We start from the raw sequence: 15,711 nt of genomic DNA on the forward strand, positions 1-15,711 counted from the left end.
TAGTCATCCTGACTAAAAAGAGAATTCCGACCCAGCGTCTCAGATCGATCGAGTTAAAAATACCTTGATTTAATGCTTGACTCGAAGATGAGTTTCTTATAGCAAATCAAAGCAGCAGTGGACAGGGCTGGATCTGGAGGGACCTATATCTACTAGGAGACGTCTTCTTATGCAAGTAACGTAGTTCGTTCTGTTCAATTATGCAGAGATGTGGGTTGATGCCCTTGATAAGGAGGTACATTGTAAGTGCCTCGCTTAAGTTCAAAGACAGGAGCTTTGTGAGTGGCGCCTACTTGTCACACTGTCTCAGAATCGGCCGTGATGGTGATTGGGGGGGGGGGGGGTGATTCTCGTTGCCTTTCTTGCTAAGGAGCGTAAAGGCATCGACAGATCCAAGAGCGAGGATTTAAGAGAGGTAGTTACCCGCGAAGAACTTCAACTAACACTTACTGGGTGGCAACTGTCTTGGCGAAATAAGACAAGAGGCAGATGAACTGCGCGGCGTATCGACAATTTAGATCTGTGGCTGAACCAAACGCATAGTGAGATTGATTACTTCCTTATGCAACTTCTAAGTGGGCATGGAGGTTCAGTTTCAGTCTTACCTGCACAAAATTGGGAGTGACTGATGACACCCAACACACCTTTTTCTGTTGTGAAGTTGAACAGTTTTATGCAGACAGAGGGGAGATAGCAGATTACATTATCAGAGAGATGCTAAGGAGCGCTGGCAGGTGGAGTTGTGTAGCGCATTATGTTCAGGCTTTTTTTATTGTGCAAAAGATTGAGCTCGACCGACAAAGGGACCGGACGGCAAGGGGTTCCCTGAACTAATAACTCCCTTCCTCTCCTCTCCTCCTGTTGGTGAAAGGAATTCCCTGACTTCAAGGTTCCCAAAGCTGAGAGAGCGCGAGCGCTTTTGGGTAACGATCGCATTTAATTTTGAACGCGCTAGAAAGAGTCAGACGACCATGACTTCAGAATTGTAATATTTTCGACAGTCACTCGCTATAATTTTTTGCATGATCTTGAAAGCTCGACACAAATTAAATCGATTGCTAATTATAACATAATAAAATTAAAATGTTTATAAACAAAATAAATATATAATTAATAAATTATTACAATATTAAAGTTATGGTGTTAGTCGATTTATTCCGCTGCTTTTCATAAATTTTTCATTTCTTCTGTAGTTTCGTAGCTGCTGGCGTTCTTTAGTTTCAGTTTAACTGAATCCATTTTCCACCCCATTTTACCTAATCTGAAGTTAATTTGCAAAATAGAAGTCCAATTAATCATAGCTGCGGCGACTTTCAATTAGCTTCTACAGTAGTTGAGAATTACAGAGGTTGATACCGTTTATCAAATATTGTTGAAAAGTAATTTATGAAGTCCACACTTCGTAATCAATGGGCATTTGTTGGGTGTAGGAGTCTGAACATTTCTTATAGGTAGCACTTGACAAATGATTTTGAAATATAAGTTGGTGCAAAGATTGGCTTTTTATGAAGTTTGGTTGAGTTTTTATTTGAATTTTTTTGATCATTATGGAACCATGTTTTTACTTGGATATTACTTGATTTCGTGCACTATACATAAATTTGCTTATAAATAGTAGCTAAAGGGAAATCCATTTTCAGGTTGGTGATCAAATAATCCGAGCCAATGGATACCAAGTCGATGATGCAGTTCACAAAGAATTTGCGCAGTTCATCTGCAACCAGGATCGGTTGACCCTCAAAGTTCGAGGTTAGTATCACATCCATATAAACATGTTTCGCCACTTAGTTCGTCCCATAAAGTATGAAATTTATCACCAATAAAACCCCGAGGCATGGAAATATTCCAAAACACATAAGCACCGCGCGGTGCTAATTAGACCATCCAGTCCAATGCCTTACGTGAAGTTATGTTTATTGTGCGGAGCCTCTGCCCGGCTGCAAACTCCATTACTCAGTACAACTAATGATGCTCATGTTTTCCTCCCATTTCAGGTGTTGGCATGTTACCCGTGAAAGAGTAAGTACACATAATGCAATTCAAATGAATTTCCGGCAAGACATTGTTCGTCTAATTTGATTTACCGCCTTGCAGAAAGCCAGTCGACGTGCTCACATGGCACATTGTGCCGCACCATGCTCTCACCTCGATAACCGATCTCGAAGACTTACCACCCGCTAAGGAAATACGAGTCGTTTTGAAAGTGGCTCCCAGAACCAAGCTGGGCTTGGGCATCTGCAAAGGTCCCGAGTGGAAGCCGGGGATCTATGTCCAATTCACGAAAGACTTCAGCGTGGCCCGCGATTCAGGTCTCAGACCGGGCGATCAGATACTGAGTTGCAACAGCATCGACTTCTCGGACGTGTTGTTCAGTGAGGCGGTGGCCGTTATGAAGAGTTCTCATACATTGGAAATGTTCATTAGACCTGGAGCTGGGCTGGACCTCTTCCCGGGCGAATCGAGTGGGTACAACAGTTCAGCGAGCAGTGTTACTGGTGACCAGAGTCCTTGCTGGGGCGACCAGTCCGCCAAGCGTCTGAGCATAGTGCGGGAAGAAAACCTTCCCTTCCATCAGAGGACTAGTGCAGAGAGAAGCAATCTGGACCGACGGAAAAGCTGTGTCGAGGACACAATTCCAGAGGAGGGTGCAAAGGCCAAGCTAGATTCAAATCGCACCATAATTCAGCTGAGTGGAACCGGCACAGTCATCAATAACACGCTCATATCCAATAACAACACAAGCGTGCACCTACAGAACGGCCTCGACAATGTCACAATAAAGCAAAGCAACGTCTCCAGCAGCAACAACAAAAGCAACATGGAATCTCCAAACGACCAGAATTTCGTAATGGCCGGCAACGCCAACGACGCTCCAAATTCAGATGCCCAAGCCAAAACAAACGGCAAAATCGCGGATATTTGCTTCGTTTCGCGACAAAGTGAAACCAAGACCGTCATTGTGGAGGTGCACCGAAGCGCCGCTGGAGCAGGTTCCACCACGGAAGAGAGTAGCAAGTCTTCCCCGAGCGACGCTTGTGGAGCTGGAGAGGCTCCAACGAATGCGACTCCGCAGCCACCACCGCCTATGCCTCCACCAGCCTTCCCCAGCTATAGCCAAGACACACTGGAAAGGTGTCCATCAGTTGCAAGCTCCATCATCAGTGGAAGCTTGAGTTTGAGCAGCGCAATCAGTGAGGAGCTGAAAAAGCGGCAAGTGGTAGGTTTGGGGCTCGGGAGACCGAGCTTTCTAAAATATTTAAGAAGTAAATATTGGGGCTTTGTAGTGATTAAGATTTTTGGGGAATTTCCGTGTAAAGTTCGATCTATAATTGTTCATCAAAAATAAGTTCAACTTGAGTTAATCTCCTAATTTAAGCATAGGGTTCATGTTAATAATTTACTTATTACTCGAAGCTGTTTCCGGTTTGCCCCTTTGGAATAATTTTTTAGGAAATAAGGTTTTTATTTTGTAGCTTATTTAGGTGGAATATTACTAAGTCATTTTATTTGCTTGAGGAATTTTGTTCTAAAGGTATCCGACCAGTAAGACCCTGAATTAATTTTCTCGTTTCGGTTACTCTTGTTGATACCGAATTTGGTGGGATGTGTGGACACCCATGCATGCAGTCAGTAACATCGTTCAACGTTGAGTTTAAAGGGTGTATCAAAACATTTTCCCCCGGGATGTAAGGTGTTAAATGAAAGCTGGTTTCTTTTCTGACTTTTTGATGTTAAAGGGGGATAGGACCCAGTGTTAAAAACTGCTCAACCGAAAAATTGGCAAAAAAAAACCAAGTTGTCTCTATACGATGTCTACACTCCGAAATAATCTCTATCGGTTCACATAGGGTTAATATTAGTATATTATTATATTTTCTTAAAAACTGACTGTGACACCATTTTGTGTTGAGTAGGAGGGGTGGGGGACTCCCTGTACATGTGAAAGGGGGTGTACAATTTTTTTCACTAAAAATGGTCATGTGGGGTATCAAATTAAAGGACCTGATTAGTACTTTTAGAAAATGATCTTGTTTCTGATATTGGGTGAAATATAGAGGAATAAAGGCTTAAAATGTGTGCCCCGAAAAGTGAAACAGGTCTCGTTCTCAGAACCTATCCAACCAGAAAATCAAAAAAAATTACTGTGGTGCATCTTTACGAAATCTAGTCCCCAAAATACATTGCGATATCTGCACAAATAAAGTTAATAAGAGTATATCTCCATATTTTAGAAATTTACCCGGCAACCTCTCTCGAGATTGCACCCAGATCAGGTATTTGATAGGGCCAAATGGCGAGGCCAATCACCACGAGCCGACCCCGCTTGTGAACGGGACAAAGGCTGAAGAAGAAAAAGAAGAAGACCCGGCAACCTCCCTTAAGTTCATCCTAAGAGGTTGTCTCCAATCCTCCAGTCCACTCCAGTCACTCCCAGCACCACATGCATCATTTTCGAGCTCCATTCTAGTTCAAGAAATACTAAATTCATTGTGGGAGTTAGTAGATCCTAATTCCGTGAAAATCAAGAACATTTTTGGAAATTTGAACAAATCGAAGAAGTTCCATTTATGAAAGGTTTTGTGTATTTCTTATATGTTTTGCGCCATCTGTACCTAACTCGTAATGTTTATGGATTTAGTATGCTAGACAACTCACTTTAGTGCGATGCTGACGCTCAAAGTTTTATATTGCAGTAAATTTTGGTAGAAACGATAGGTTTCGTGTTTACACAAAATCTTAAATTTCAGTATCTGGTAGAATTGAATTTTGGACCAAGTTAAACTCGCTTCTCAGTCCTTCTCTATAAAATTAAAATACTAATCAACCATAATTTTTTTTCTTGAATATTTGTATATGGTGGCCATTTACTCCTTTCTGGAATATAGCGCTTCAACCGCACCTACGAGTCATCTTTTGCGATTTTCTTAAATGCGATTCAGATCTACCCGGGACTTCCCGAGATTCCCATACTCTCTACTATTCCGCACCAAATGCTTTTTGGGTGACCCACTCTCGGATACCTTGGCAGTGTGAGTTCCACTGCATAGCATAGTCAGTAATACAATTGTTAAGCCCACTAAATGTGTTACCTATCCACTGCCACTTCCGCTTTCTGATCATATCGCGTGCGGGTGACCTGCGCGTCGACCAAGTTCTTTGTTTTAAAGAGTGTTAGGTCAGCGTATTCCAATGATACAACGCAAACAGGTGTTCACGAAGGATTGAGTGGCGGTCACTTCCCATGCCCCATTTTTATAATGCAAAACAAAAGGAACACTAGCGCAGAAGAGTCTCAACTTGATTTTGGTGTTTTAGATTTTAGACAAAGCAGCGAAAGCCTACCGCTGTTCATGCGTCGGGCGACATCCACCTCAGTGGCCCTGTCGGCAGAAGTAACGCTTCCTAAATATGCAAATTGATCGACATCGGCACCAAAGATCTGATGCCTGATGCGTCTATAGGCGGGGCATTCACATAGGAAATGCTCCGTGGATTCCGCTTCCTCATTACAGGAGGGTTACGTATCATCTTCGGTAATTCCTATTCTGAACATATGCCCAGCTAGTGAATTATGGCCTGTCAGAATGCCCACAATACACCTGCAAGTCCTCTTGCTTTTCGACAGGATAAACTTTGCGGTACGTATGCCACAGTGATCAGGTACCCAGAGTAGTTTCACCGTATTGAATCTAGACATAGAATTCAAACGGTTTCTGCATTCCTGAACGATTTTCGAAGTGATCAAAGGACTGCTCAATGCCCTCAGTGCAGCTTGACTGTCACTGCAGATTGCGATGCGCCTGTCCTTCAACCGCTCGTCAATCACCCCGTTTGCCACCATTAGGATCGCATAAACTTCGGCTTGAAAAACAATTGCATATTGTCCCAAAGGAAAAGCCCACTTCTCGTTTTTATTCGAGAGGTAGACTCCGGCTCCAGAACCCTCTTCTTTTTTTGAGCCATCGGTGTAGAAGACTTCCGTATATCCCTCCACGCATTCCTCTGGGTCTTCCCAGTCCTCTCTACGCTTCAGGCACGAGAATCGGAAGGCATTGTAAGAACTGGATTCAGTCCTCCCAGTAACTCTTCCAATGCTCTGTGCCCCCCCACATCCGTTGTTTTCCCATTGATCTAATCGAATTAGCCTATGAGCTGCTCTCATTGCAGTGCTTTAAATAAATATATCCAGGGGCTGCAAATTGAGTAGTGCATTCAGAGCTGCGCCGGATGTCGTGCTCATGGCACCAGTTATACCCAGACAAACAGCTTTTTGCAGTGCGGCTAGTTTACGGTGAAAACCTTTTTGTCTCACCTTAACCCACTACACTACGGATGCACATATAGGTGGGGTGGTCTAATGAACACTTCCACGCTTTCCGGATAAGGTAGTATGGAGAACATCGCCGGTAACGAGAAGAAATAATATCGGTGATAAGATCCAGCCCTGGCGGACTCCGCTTTTGACTTCAAATTTCTTTGAGATTTTCTTTTAGTGCGGTATGTGCCATTTAGCGCCATTATCCCTTCCCTGTGTAGAGCGCGCCACACACTCCCTGTTCACGCCATCGAAAGCCTTCTCGCACTTACGAACGAGTAAGTGAAGCGAAAACGTGAACTCTGCCTATAGTTCAAAATTGATGGGTCGCGATGTTATTTGAAGTCTTTTAGGATTATTTAAATTATTTGAGACGACAGGGAGCACGCAGATACCCCTCCAATTGTCACAAATAAAACGAGAGCCTTTCTTTGAAATTCTAATGACAATCTTCGTCTGTCACTTTGCGAGAAGGTCTTCGATTCCTACGATTGCTGTCTGAGTGGAAGTTGGAAATCTACAGAAACTTCAGGGGCAGCGAAAAGCACCATTAAGACCACTGACCATTGAGCTTGGCCGGTTTTCTCCTTCTGGGCGCATTTATGGTCGAGATGGTTTCCCTTTTGTTTAGAGGAACAGCATGTTATCGGCATGTTACGGTCGCTACCCATTTCTTCCACCAGGGAAGCGAGGGTTAAGAATCGTAGTAAAGTGTTCCTGCCACCTCTCCAACCGCTCGTTATCGCCAATGACGCACTAACGAATTCGTTTTTATCACGGTGCACACACCATTGAACTTCCTGTTTTCACGATTCCGCAGATTTTGCATCCACTTTCCATTCTGCTGAATCTTTCCCACGGCGTCCCTTGATATCCTTAGTTACCCCAGCGGATGATTTAGCCGTCAATGGCCAGCGACTATTATCACTATAATCTGGAAGCTCTCTTTGGTGAGGTTGAAACAGTTCATGGAGCATTTGGGTTCATATCTCCTCATGAGCACCCTATAGTGTTCCAATTCTGGTAGTTTCACTCAGTGCCTCACCCATTCCTCATAATTTTTCACTGTCGTTGCATAAATCCGCTTTTGATTCCATAGAAGGGTTCTGGTCCGTGGAACAGAGTTCTCGCTCCTTTCCTGGTCAGCTCGTTTTCTGCCTCATTGCCTTCTAACCTGTGGCCTAAAATCTAGAGAACACCTTATAGCGAGCCGAACGTGTTCAATTTACCAGGTTTGGAGTTTACCTGGTTAGACCTAAGTGCCGTGATGGCCGCTTGGCTGTCGGTCAGAAGTGTTCTGGCCCCTATAGTTCCTTTGAAGGTTGAAGGAGGCACATCTATCTATAGCGTAAATTTCTGCCTAGATATATTAGGCTCCCTACCCAATTGGTTCAAAAAATGTGTTTATTTGGACAAATGGCCCCGGCTCCTGATTTCCCTGCTGTGAGACACAGACAGAGTCTGTCCGTATATCAAGTAACCAGTTTAAGCCAAGCTCCTTGTCATGCTCGCAAAGTTTGTCCTGTGTTTCAGACTTCTTTTTGAAATGAGACCTCATTGTCATACCATCCCTTGATGGAATTTGAAAGATTATTAACCTTCCTTCGATATAGACAGCCCCCTGCCTCAATGATATTCCCGGACATTGTGGAGATCACCCTTGAAGCTGGAGGGGAATTAATCCTAGAAGGACCTCTAGGGATGTCGTTGGACATGTCCTCAATGTCCCACTGTCCCACACAATCTAGCCTTTGAGCAGCTCATTGGCTGTTGTGCTGAGTTCAATCCTGTCTTTCCAGATTACCGCCCCTTAGGTAATTAATTATTGGCCTCACTTTTACAGTTCATATCTAACGTAGTATTTTCGCAATTGTCTTGTTATTTTTGCAATTGTTATCTTGCTATTTACCTACAAGTCGTCAGAGCCTTTCAAATTCTTCCGCGTATGTTTATAGCATGTGTCTTCAAAGTAGTGGTTGGTTTAGTGTAATTCCCAAATATTTTACCTCTCGTACTCGTTTCATCTCCATGGCATGTAATCTAATGGCTCTCAAGTTGCCATGATAGACTAGATTGGACTAGATTGTTGAATTTAGTTTGGATTCGATCACATAGGATATCCTCATATCTTCACCTGTCGGCGTTACGCTGGACTTGTATTCCAGTATTTGTCAGCTATCTTAGGAGTTCATCAACTATTATACACCACATTAACGATGATAATACCCTACTTTGTGCACAACCTTAAGTAATGTTCATGACAATAAAATTTTTATCTGCCGGCATTTCTATTTGCCTATTGTCTAGCATTCTGCCCATCCAGAAGGTCAGGTTGTTTTCCACTCTCCTGCGGATCACAGCGTCTTTCATTTCTGTGTGCTATGTGTTTTCAAACCCTCAATTGATGTCCAAACACGCAGAGAGTGCTAATTCCTTCGTTTCTATGCCACCTCGTAATACATCCGTCACCTGATACTGGGCAGTTTCAGCTTATCGTTCTACCCGATGAGTGTGTTCGCATGGGTGTAAGAGATTACGCATTGGAACCTTAGCTATAATATAGTTGTCTATTACCTTCTCCACCGTTTTTAGTACGAACGAAATTTAAGGAGAAAAGGATCCTTTGTATCCGCTTCGGAATAAAGACCTCCTTTGGCTCTCCATGCTCTTACTGCATATTTTGAGGCTATGCTACCTTACCATCCTTAGAAGAGGCGCTAAGATGGTCTTCGTGCCTCTCTTGAGTAGCGCTGGGAAAATGCCATCCATTTTGGGTGATTTTAGAGGTTTATTGACTCCTACTGCTCATGTTATTCTAGCTTCCGAGCATGCCTCTTTTGCTTGTTTCACCTTATTATAATCGGTTTACTGTTTACCTGTCCGTCAGCCTATCTGCTTGTCTGTCCGTCCGCCTATCTGTTTGTCTGTCTCTCACACCTAAGATCTTAGAAGCGTCATATTGATACGAAATTTGGTAGAAAGTTTTAAATTCCATTGCATGGAGAGAGCAACATAGTTCCACGTTGTGTTTAAAGGGGGAAGGGGATCCCAACATGCAAAAGGGAGTGTACATTTTTTTCTACTGGGTATAGTTGAAACCGATATCAGTGTTGGCATTGGTTACAAAGGGCACTGTGCGGGGGTCCGAAATGGGCCAGCTACTTCAAGGACCCGTTCTCAAAAACCACCAAAACCAAGTATCTGACAAAAAGATATATTGGTCCATGCACTTCACATCTAGGTCTCAAACTACTATCCATTTCGATACCAGTTTAATTAAAGTTAATAATAGAATACACATTCAATGTAAGTATATTTTCTAGAAATTGACTGCGAACCCCCTTCTAGTTCAGCCTAGAATCATCGAGCTTGGCAGCGATTAAGACTATGCTATAGAACATAATATTACCAAGTTTGGTGAAAATCGCAATTACTGACGTAGTTATAATAGGTCAATGTTGTCACTTTTGCCTAAACTGACTACATTCTAAGACTTTGAATGCCACGATCAACACTAAAGTGAATGGTCTGACAAACTAAATTGATAAACATGACGAACTAGATACAAATAGGACAAATGCTCACCCAAATATGCTCATATGAGTAATACACAAAACCTTTCATACCTGAAGCGTTTAGCTTCCGCTTTTCCGACTTCTTGGTAGTGCCTTCGAACGTCGGCTAAGCCCCCAAGAAATGAGTCCCGAGAATCTATACATATCCTACCTTTCTTCTTCATGCAAATAAAAGATATTGCCTGGTCTTTGGCTATAACTTTGAACAGCCTGGATGCTTCTGTGGTTTGTTCAATCCCTCCACATAATTCTTTGAGGCAGTTTTGCTTTGTTTTCTTGATCGTGCTGCTATATGTTACCAGTGGCTTTTTGTACCTTGGAAAGTCTCGGTTTAGTTTCCCAACCTCTGTTCTCATTCTGGCTAGGCTCCCCTTCCATTAGGGTATATCCTCTCATGGTGTGACTGTCTTAGCCGGAGAGTTGACCTTATATGCGTCGATGGTGATTTTATTGAGATATTTCACCACTGTTTCCAATTGCAGTTCACTGCCCCCCGGTAGATGAGTCATGTTATTGCTAGCAATTGCCTTACCAACTTTCAATGCATCTGCACACACATCTCATATTTGTCATATTTTGCTTTTCATAAAGAAAAGTACGCATTTTGATGATTTCGAGTTTTTTCTCTGATCTTCAAAGGGAGGAAGGTTATACTTGTTTAAATTTTAGTGTCAGTTGGCATATTTTTTTTTTATGGATGGAGGTGGAAAAAGACGCTGCTGCGCCAGGTTGCAATAGTGTGTGGGATTCGCACCCATTAAAACCACCCCCACTCTTCTGCCCCTCCTCGCGGGACCACCGTGAAGTATTACTTCGCAGGGGAGGCTCTGGTTCGCTATACCACCTCCAACTCCAGGAGTTTTGTCTACACCACGGCTACTGCCTCATTTACCGCCATCCAGCTTTCCTTCGAGTTCAGTATCTCTTCCACCAGGTTGGAGGGCTCAATGTCCGCCCCCATGAGTCAAGTGGTAATTCAATTCTTCGTGCCTTCGGTTGACCCATTTCTCGATACACGGGAGCAATGTATGGGTCCACCGGACCTTGTCGGAGCTATCCCACCGTTGTTGCCACTTGCCACACAATTCTCTCCTGATGGCTTTTCGGAAATCCGTATTCATCTCGGCTGGATTTGCCTTCCGTTTTTCGTATAGCCAGTGTGTCTCGCTCGCTAGAAGATCTATAGGGATCATTCCCGCGATGACACTTACTGCCTTCTTCGACACAGTCCTAAATGCGCTGCACTCCCTTAGCGTAATTGGCCGGTATGCCGGACTTATCTTTCTCCAGTTTACAGCGTGGTTTAAAGCTCCCGTCCAGACAGGGGTCGACGTCACCACTCCCGCGATGAGCAGCCTGCGACTATACTTCGGCCCACTCACGTTAGGCATCATCCTTGCAAGGGATGAGCTAGCATTTGCTACCTTCTCTCGCGCATAATCCAAGTGGACTCAGCTTGGCATCGATCATCACTCCCACAGGTATTTGACAATTGAGTTTGAGACGACCCCACGATTATCAACCCGTATGTTAACCGTGTTGTTCTTCCCACGGTTGGTAATGAAGACAGCCTCCGTCTTTCCGTCTGCCGGCTCTAGCTTGGCCATTCGTAACCATGACTTCATGGTGTAAACGGCTTTATTTGCATAAATCTCCACATCCTCGGGATGCTTTGCAATTGCAACTACCGCCAGGTCGTCCGCAAAACCAATCAACGGTGTCTCCTCCGGCACGCGAAGGCCAAGCACTCCGTCGTACATTATGTTCCATAGTGGTGGTTCCAATACAGAACCTTGAAGCACACCTGCTGTCACAATGTACTCTTTCGGCCCGTCGTCCGTTTCGTACCAGAGAAGTCTGTCCGAAAGCTAACTCTTGATTAGCCGAGCCAAGTAGCTAGGAACACCCAGTTTGGCCAAAGCGCCCTTAATCCAGCCCCAGTTGGCTGAGTTAAAAGCAATTTTGACGTCCAGCGTCACCAGAGCACAGCATTTGCCCATGGCCATTTCATTCCGAGCCAATTTCACGACCTTTGCTACTGCATCGACTGTAGAACGGGCTTGCCGAAACCTATATTGCCGGTTGATTTTTGCCCGCGGATCTGGTTCATTACAACTTGGTAGGCTGTACCCCACGGATTCGTATTAGTCTCCATGCAGAGCTTCTGGTAGCATTTCCGCTTGCTTCTCCGTACGGCCTTCTTAAGGTTGCTTCGCAGATCCCTGTATTCCTCCTCACGCTCCTGGCGTTCCGGCCTTCCCCTTGTCCTGTGGGAAAGTTTCCTCGCTCGGGGACAAGAGAATTTCAAGGCAGCGATCCCCTAGTTCCAGTAGTTTGGCCTCTTGCCATGGTGCAAACGCCGTCGTGGCATCGTAGCATCGCATGCTTCGGTTACACGCTGAACAGCTGTCCAATGCCGCCAGGAATGTCTCCCCGTCGAAAGCTCCGATAGACCAGCCAACCGCTTTAGTCTTTCTATCTCCAGAGCGTCGTTGATTGCTTCCTCAGTTTTTAATGCAGAGGAAGATGGCCTGGTGGTCGCTGTGGGTGTATTGCTCACTCACTTGCCAAGTCATCTTCCTCACCAGTGAAGTGCTAACAAATGTCAGGTCAACGATCGAATCCGACCCTCTACCTCGAAAGGTGGGCACGTATCCAACGTTGGCCGCCACGATGTCCAGCTCTGCTAAAGACTCCAACAGAATTTGACCTCTGGTGTTCGTCAATCGGCTTCCCCACTTCAGGGCCCACGCGTTGAAATCGCCCGCAATTATTTTAGGGCTGCGGTCTCTAGCATCCAACACTAGACTGTCTAACATCTACTCATATTGTGCTAAGGTTATACTAGGAGGAGCGTAGTAGGTAAATACGGACACCGTTGATCTTCGCCCTTATAAAACCGGCCGCCGGGGGCCATGACTTCCCGAATGGCTTGTCTTCCGCCAAGTCGCACTGCCGTGGATTCTGTACGACTTGCAAATTACCACGACATCAACATTCGACTCTTGAATGGTTTGCGAGAGCAGGTCCTGAGCTGCCTCACAGTGATTAAGATTGATTTGTATCAATCTCATTTGCCTGTGCGGTTCCGTTCCCTCCTATATACCGGACATCTGCTGCTTCCCGCAACATGCCGGTCGTCTACGCCCTATTTCCCACTACATAGCATACACCGTGGATTTCCGGTGCAATATTTGATGAGGTGGCCCTCTTCCCCACACTTCCTGCAATTTCTCGACCTATCATGCTGGCTAGTGCATGCCGCCGCAAAATGGCCGAAATCAAGGCATCTGAAGCATCTCTTTAGAGATATTTGCTCTCAGAGTCTGCCCACGATCCAATCTATTCTTATCTTGCCCGCGGTAATCAACTTAATAGCTGATTCCGCCGGCAAACTAATAATAGCGGCCTGTGTGCCGCCATATGCCTTCTTTATCCTCTTTATGGTACTCTGGTCTATATTGCTAGAGTTGAACTGTTACTTTAGCGCAGCACAGATGTCCTCATCTAGGTCCTTACATTCAACCACTATCTCCTGCTTCCGAGCTCTTACCTCAGTTTCCTCTCCTAATATCTTTTCCACCTTGCGCGCTAGTTACCGGCCGACTTGTCGACGGATCTACTTAATTCCAGCATCTGATCCCATCTCTGCGTTCGCCTGATACGGCTTATACTATCCCCCAAATCCATCAGTTCTGGGTTTGATTTCACTTTTCGGAGGATGTCGCCATTGGACATATTTCCCTCATTGGAAATAATTATTATTTTCGGGCGGAACTTCTTTTTGTCCTTTTTCCACTTGTTGCTCACATTAACTCATTGTTCGGGCAGGTGTTGTGGCTGCAATCGTGAGGTTACCGACTTTCGCGGGTACTCTCGCCGGCTCCGCCTTCTTTGGTGAAGAGGCTTTTTTCTTTTCGGGACTTCTGCGGTCCTAGAGGCTCACTGGTACCGTCCCTAGTCCGTTTTCTCGCCTGCTTAATCTTGGGGAGGCGTCACCTGTGTTTCGCTTGTGACCTTGCCACCTGACGCTTGGGAATTCTTTTTTTCAAGTGCCTTGATGTAAGACAATTTAATGCCTCTTATCAAGGCACGAATATTTTGGTGGATATTCCGCCTCTCCTTGATGAACTCGCACAATTCATTTATTCGTTCCGCGAGTCTAACGAACGCCATTCCGGTATGTCCCCTTTTATTTTCGTGCCTTGCACCACAAAGAATGATGTCGACCATGGGACTATTCATGTTTCTTTCAGAGTCCCGCGACGAATCTCGACTACCAAAAGGAACCATTGTCATCGGTGGTGATCTCCCAAGCTTCGAACTCCTCCTAAAAGGACCCGATGTGAACCTGATTTCCACTCCACCATTATCTCTTGTAGCATTAGATGCCACAGTAGCCAGGTTTCCCACTACTGAGGTACTGCGGTCGTTGGGTATCGACGGCCGGGAGCTCGCTTGCTCACTTCCAAAAACCGTCGGCACTGGGTTTCCGAAGTCCTGCACTGTAAAAAAAACTACTTTTCTCCTCCTCCATATTTGGTTTATTTTCTGGGTATCCTTCCCATAGCCAATTTTTATCCGCGGGTGGGCGTTTACTTCCCACCTACCCGGCCTGCGCATGCCCATGACACATTCGTCGAGCATTCCCTTATTCGCACAAAGGGACGCGCCTGATGGGAGGTTTGGCAACTCCACACAGGTCAGTTGGCATATCTATTAAAACCATTAAAGCAAACTGACAAACAGCACACTTCCGTACTTATGTACATGGAGTTTTCATATGGAAGCCCCCTTTAAGTTCATTTATTGAAGCACTTCCTCTTAAAATACATAACTATGCCTGAAATGATAGGAAATTTTAGAATTCCCCATTTCTGTGTAAGTTGGGGTGCAATCTATTGGAGATAATTTATTTGAAATCACTACATCACTTTCAAGTTTCGTTCCCCTTCACTCATCTGATAAGACATTTCAAAGTCAGTTATCTTGCACGTATCAGAGGGTCTAGTGCATTTGATCTAAAAAGCATTCATTCATTTTTGCAGAGACGTTGTGTGAGCCTCGATCCAAATGAAGCCAATGATAGTACAAAATCAAACGACAATTCGAAACTGCAGCCGAAACGCTTTGGTAATCCACTATTGGGTGGTGGAGCTGAGGATGAACGCCGTCACTATGCGTTAATGGACGAATTCAAGAGAGCGCACAGAAAAATGTTCCGAAATGGATTCCAAGAAACGGAAAAGGAAGCAGAGGAGGTAAGTCATATCACATAATTTTGCCATTAGAGTCATGCTCGAAATCAACTGCATCACAAATTGTAAGGCTTGATAACGATAATTGGAGCACATGATCCATAACAAGATAGGAATGCAATTTGCTGTTGCTGGCGTGGAGATTGTATTGTGTTTACTTTTTTCAAGTTCGAGTCTTATCGAGCAGATAAGGCCGTCGATGATATCATAGACTGGCGCTTGGTGTTTTAATTGTTGGATTTACGTATGTGGTCAGTATAATAAATTACACGGGAGTTTATCTTAAAATCAAACGTAAAACTTTAAAGTGCCACATAATTTAGTACAGCTCAATTTAAATGCACTTAGTGATAGTCAATATCGGTGATTTGTAGACGTAGCAATCGCACGTTACCCTACCTAGTAATTTTGAAAGATTCAATTAAGTGTCTTTCATATCACCGTCTTTTTATCCTTTAAAACCTCTTTATTTGTCCGCTGCAGCATATACCAATGTCAGGTTGACCTGTGAAGAACTTGTTGAAACTTAGTCAGATACCTTTGGTATGACCCGTTTCTAAAT

At 44.4% G+C, this 15,711-nt stretch overlaps 1 protein-coding gene across 3 annotated transcripts in view; it reads left to right on the top strand.

The window, feature by feature from the left end:
• LOC119656833 overlaps positions 1 to 15,711 on the top strand; it is a 312,026-nt gene that overhangs the window by 201,711 nt on the left and 94,604 nt on the right. For all 3 annotated transcript variants that reach the window (XM_038063481.1, XM_038063482.1, XM_038063483.1), the window contains exons 4-7: positions 1,641 to 1,749; positions 1,995 to 2,019; positions 2,095 to 3,217; positions 14,940 to 15,152. In XM_038063481.1, the coding sequence (XP_037919409.1) occupies positions 1,641 to 1,749; positions 1,995 to 2,019; positions 2,095 to 3,217; positions 14,940 to 15,152 (1,470 nt within the window). The remainder of the gene's footprint in view (positions 1 to 1,640; positions 1,750 to 1,994; positions 2,020 to 2,094; positions 3,218 to 14,939; positions 15,153 to 15,711) is intronic.

This window comes from Hermetia illucens, chromosome 5 (genome assembly GCF_905115235.1).
Source record: "Hermetia illucens chromosome 5, iHerIll2.2.curated.20191125, whole genome shotgun sequence".
Lineage (NCBI taxonomy): Eukaryota > Metazoa > Arthropoda > Insecta > Diptera > Stratiomyidae > Hermetia > Hermetia illucens.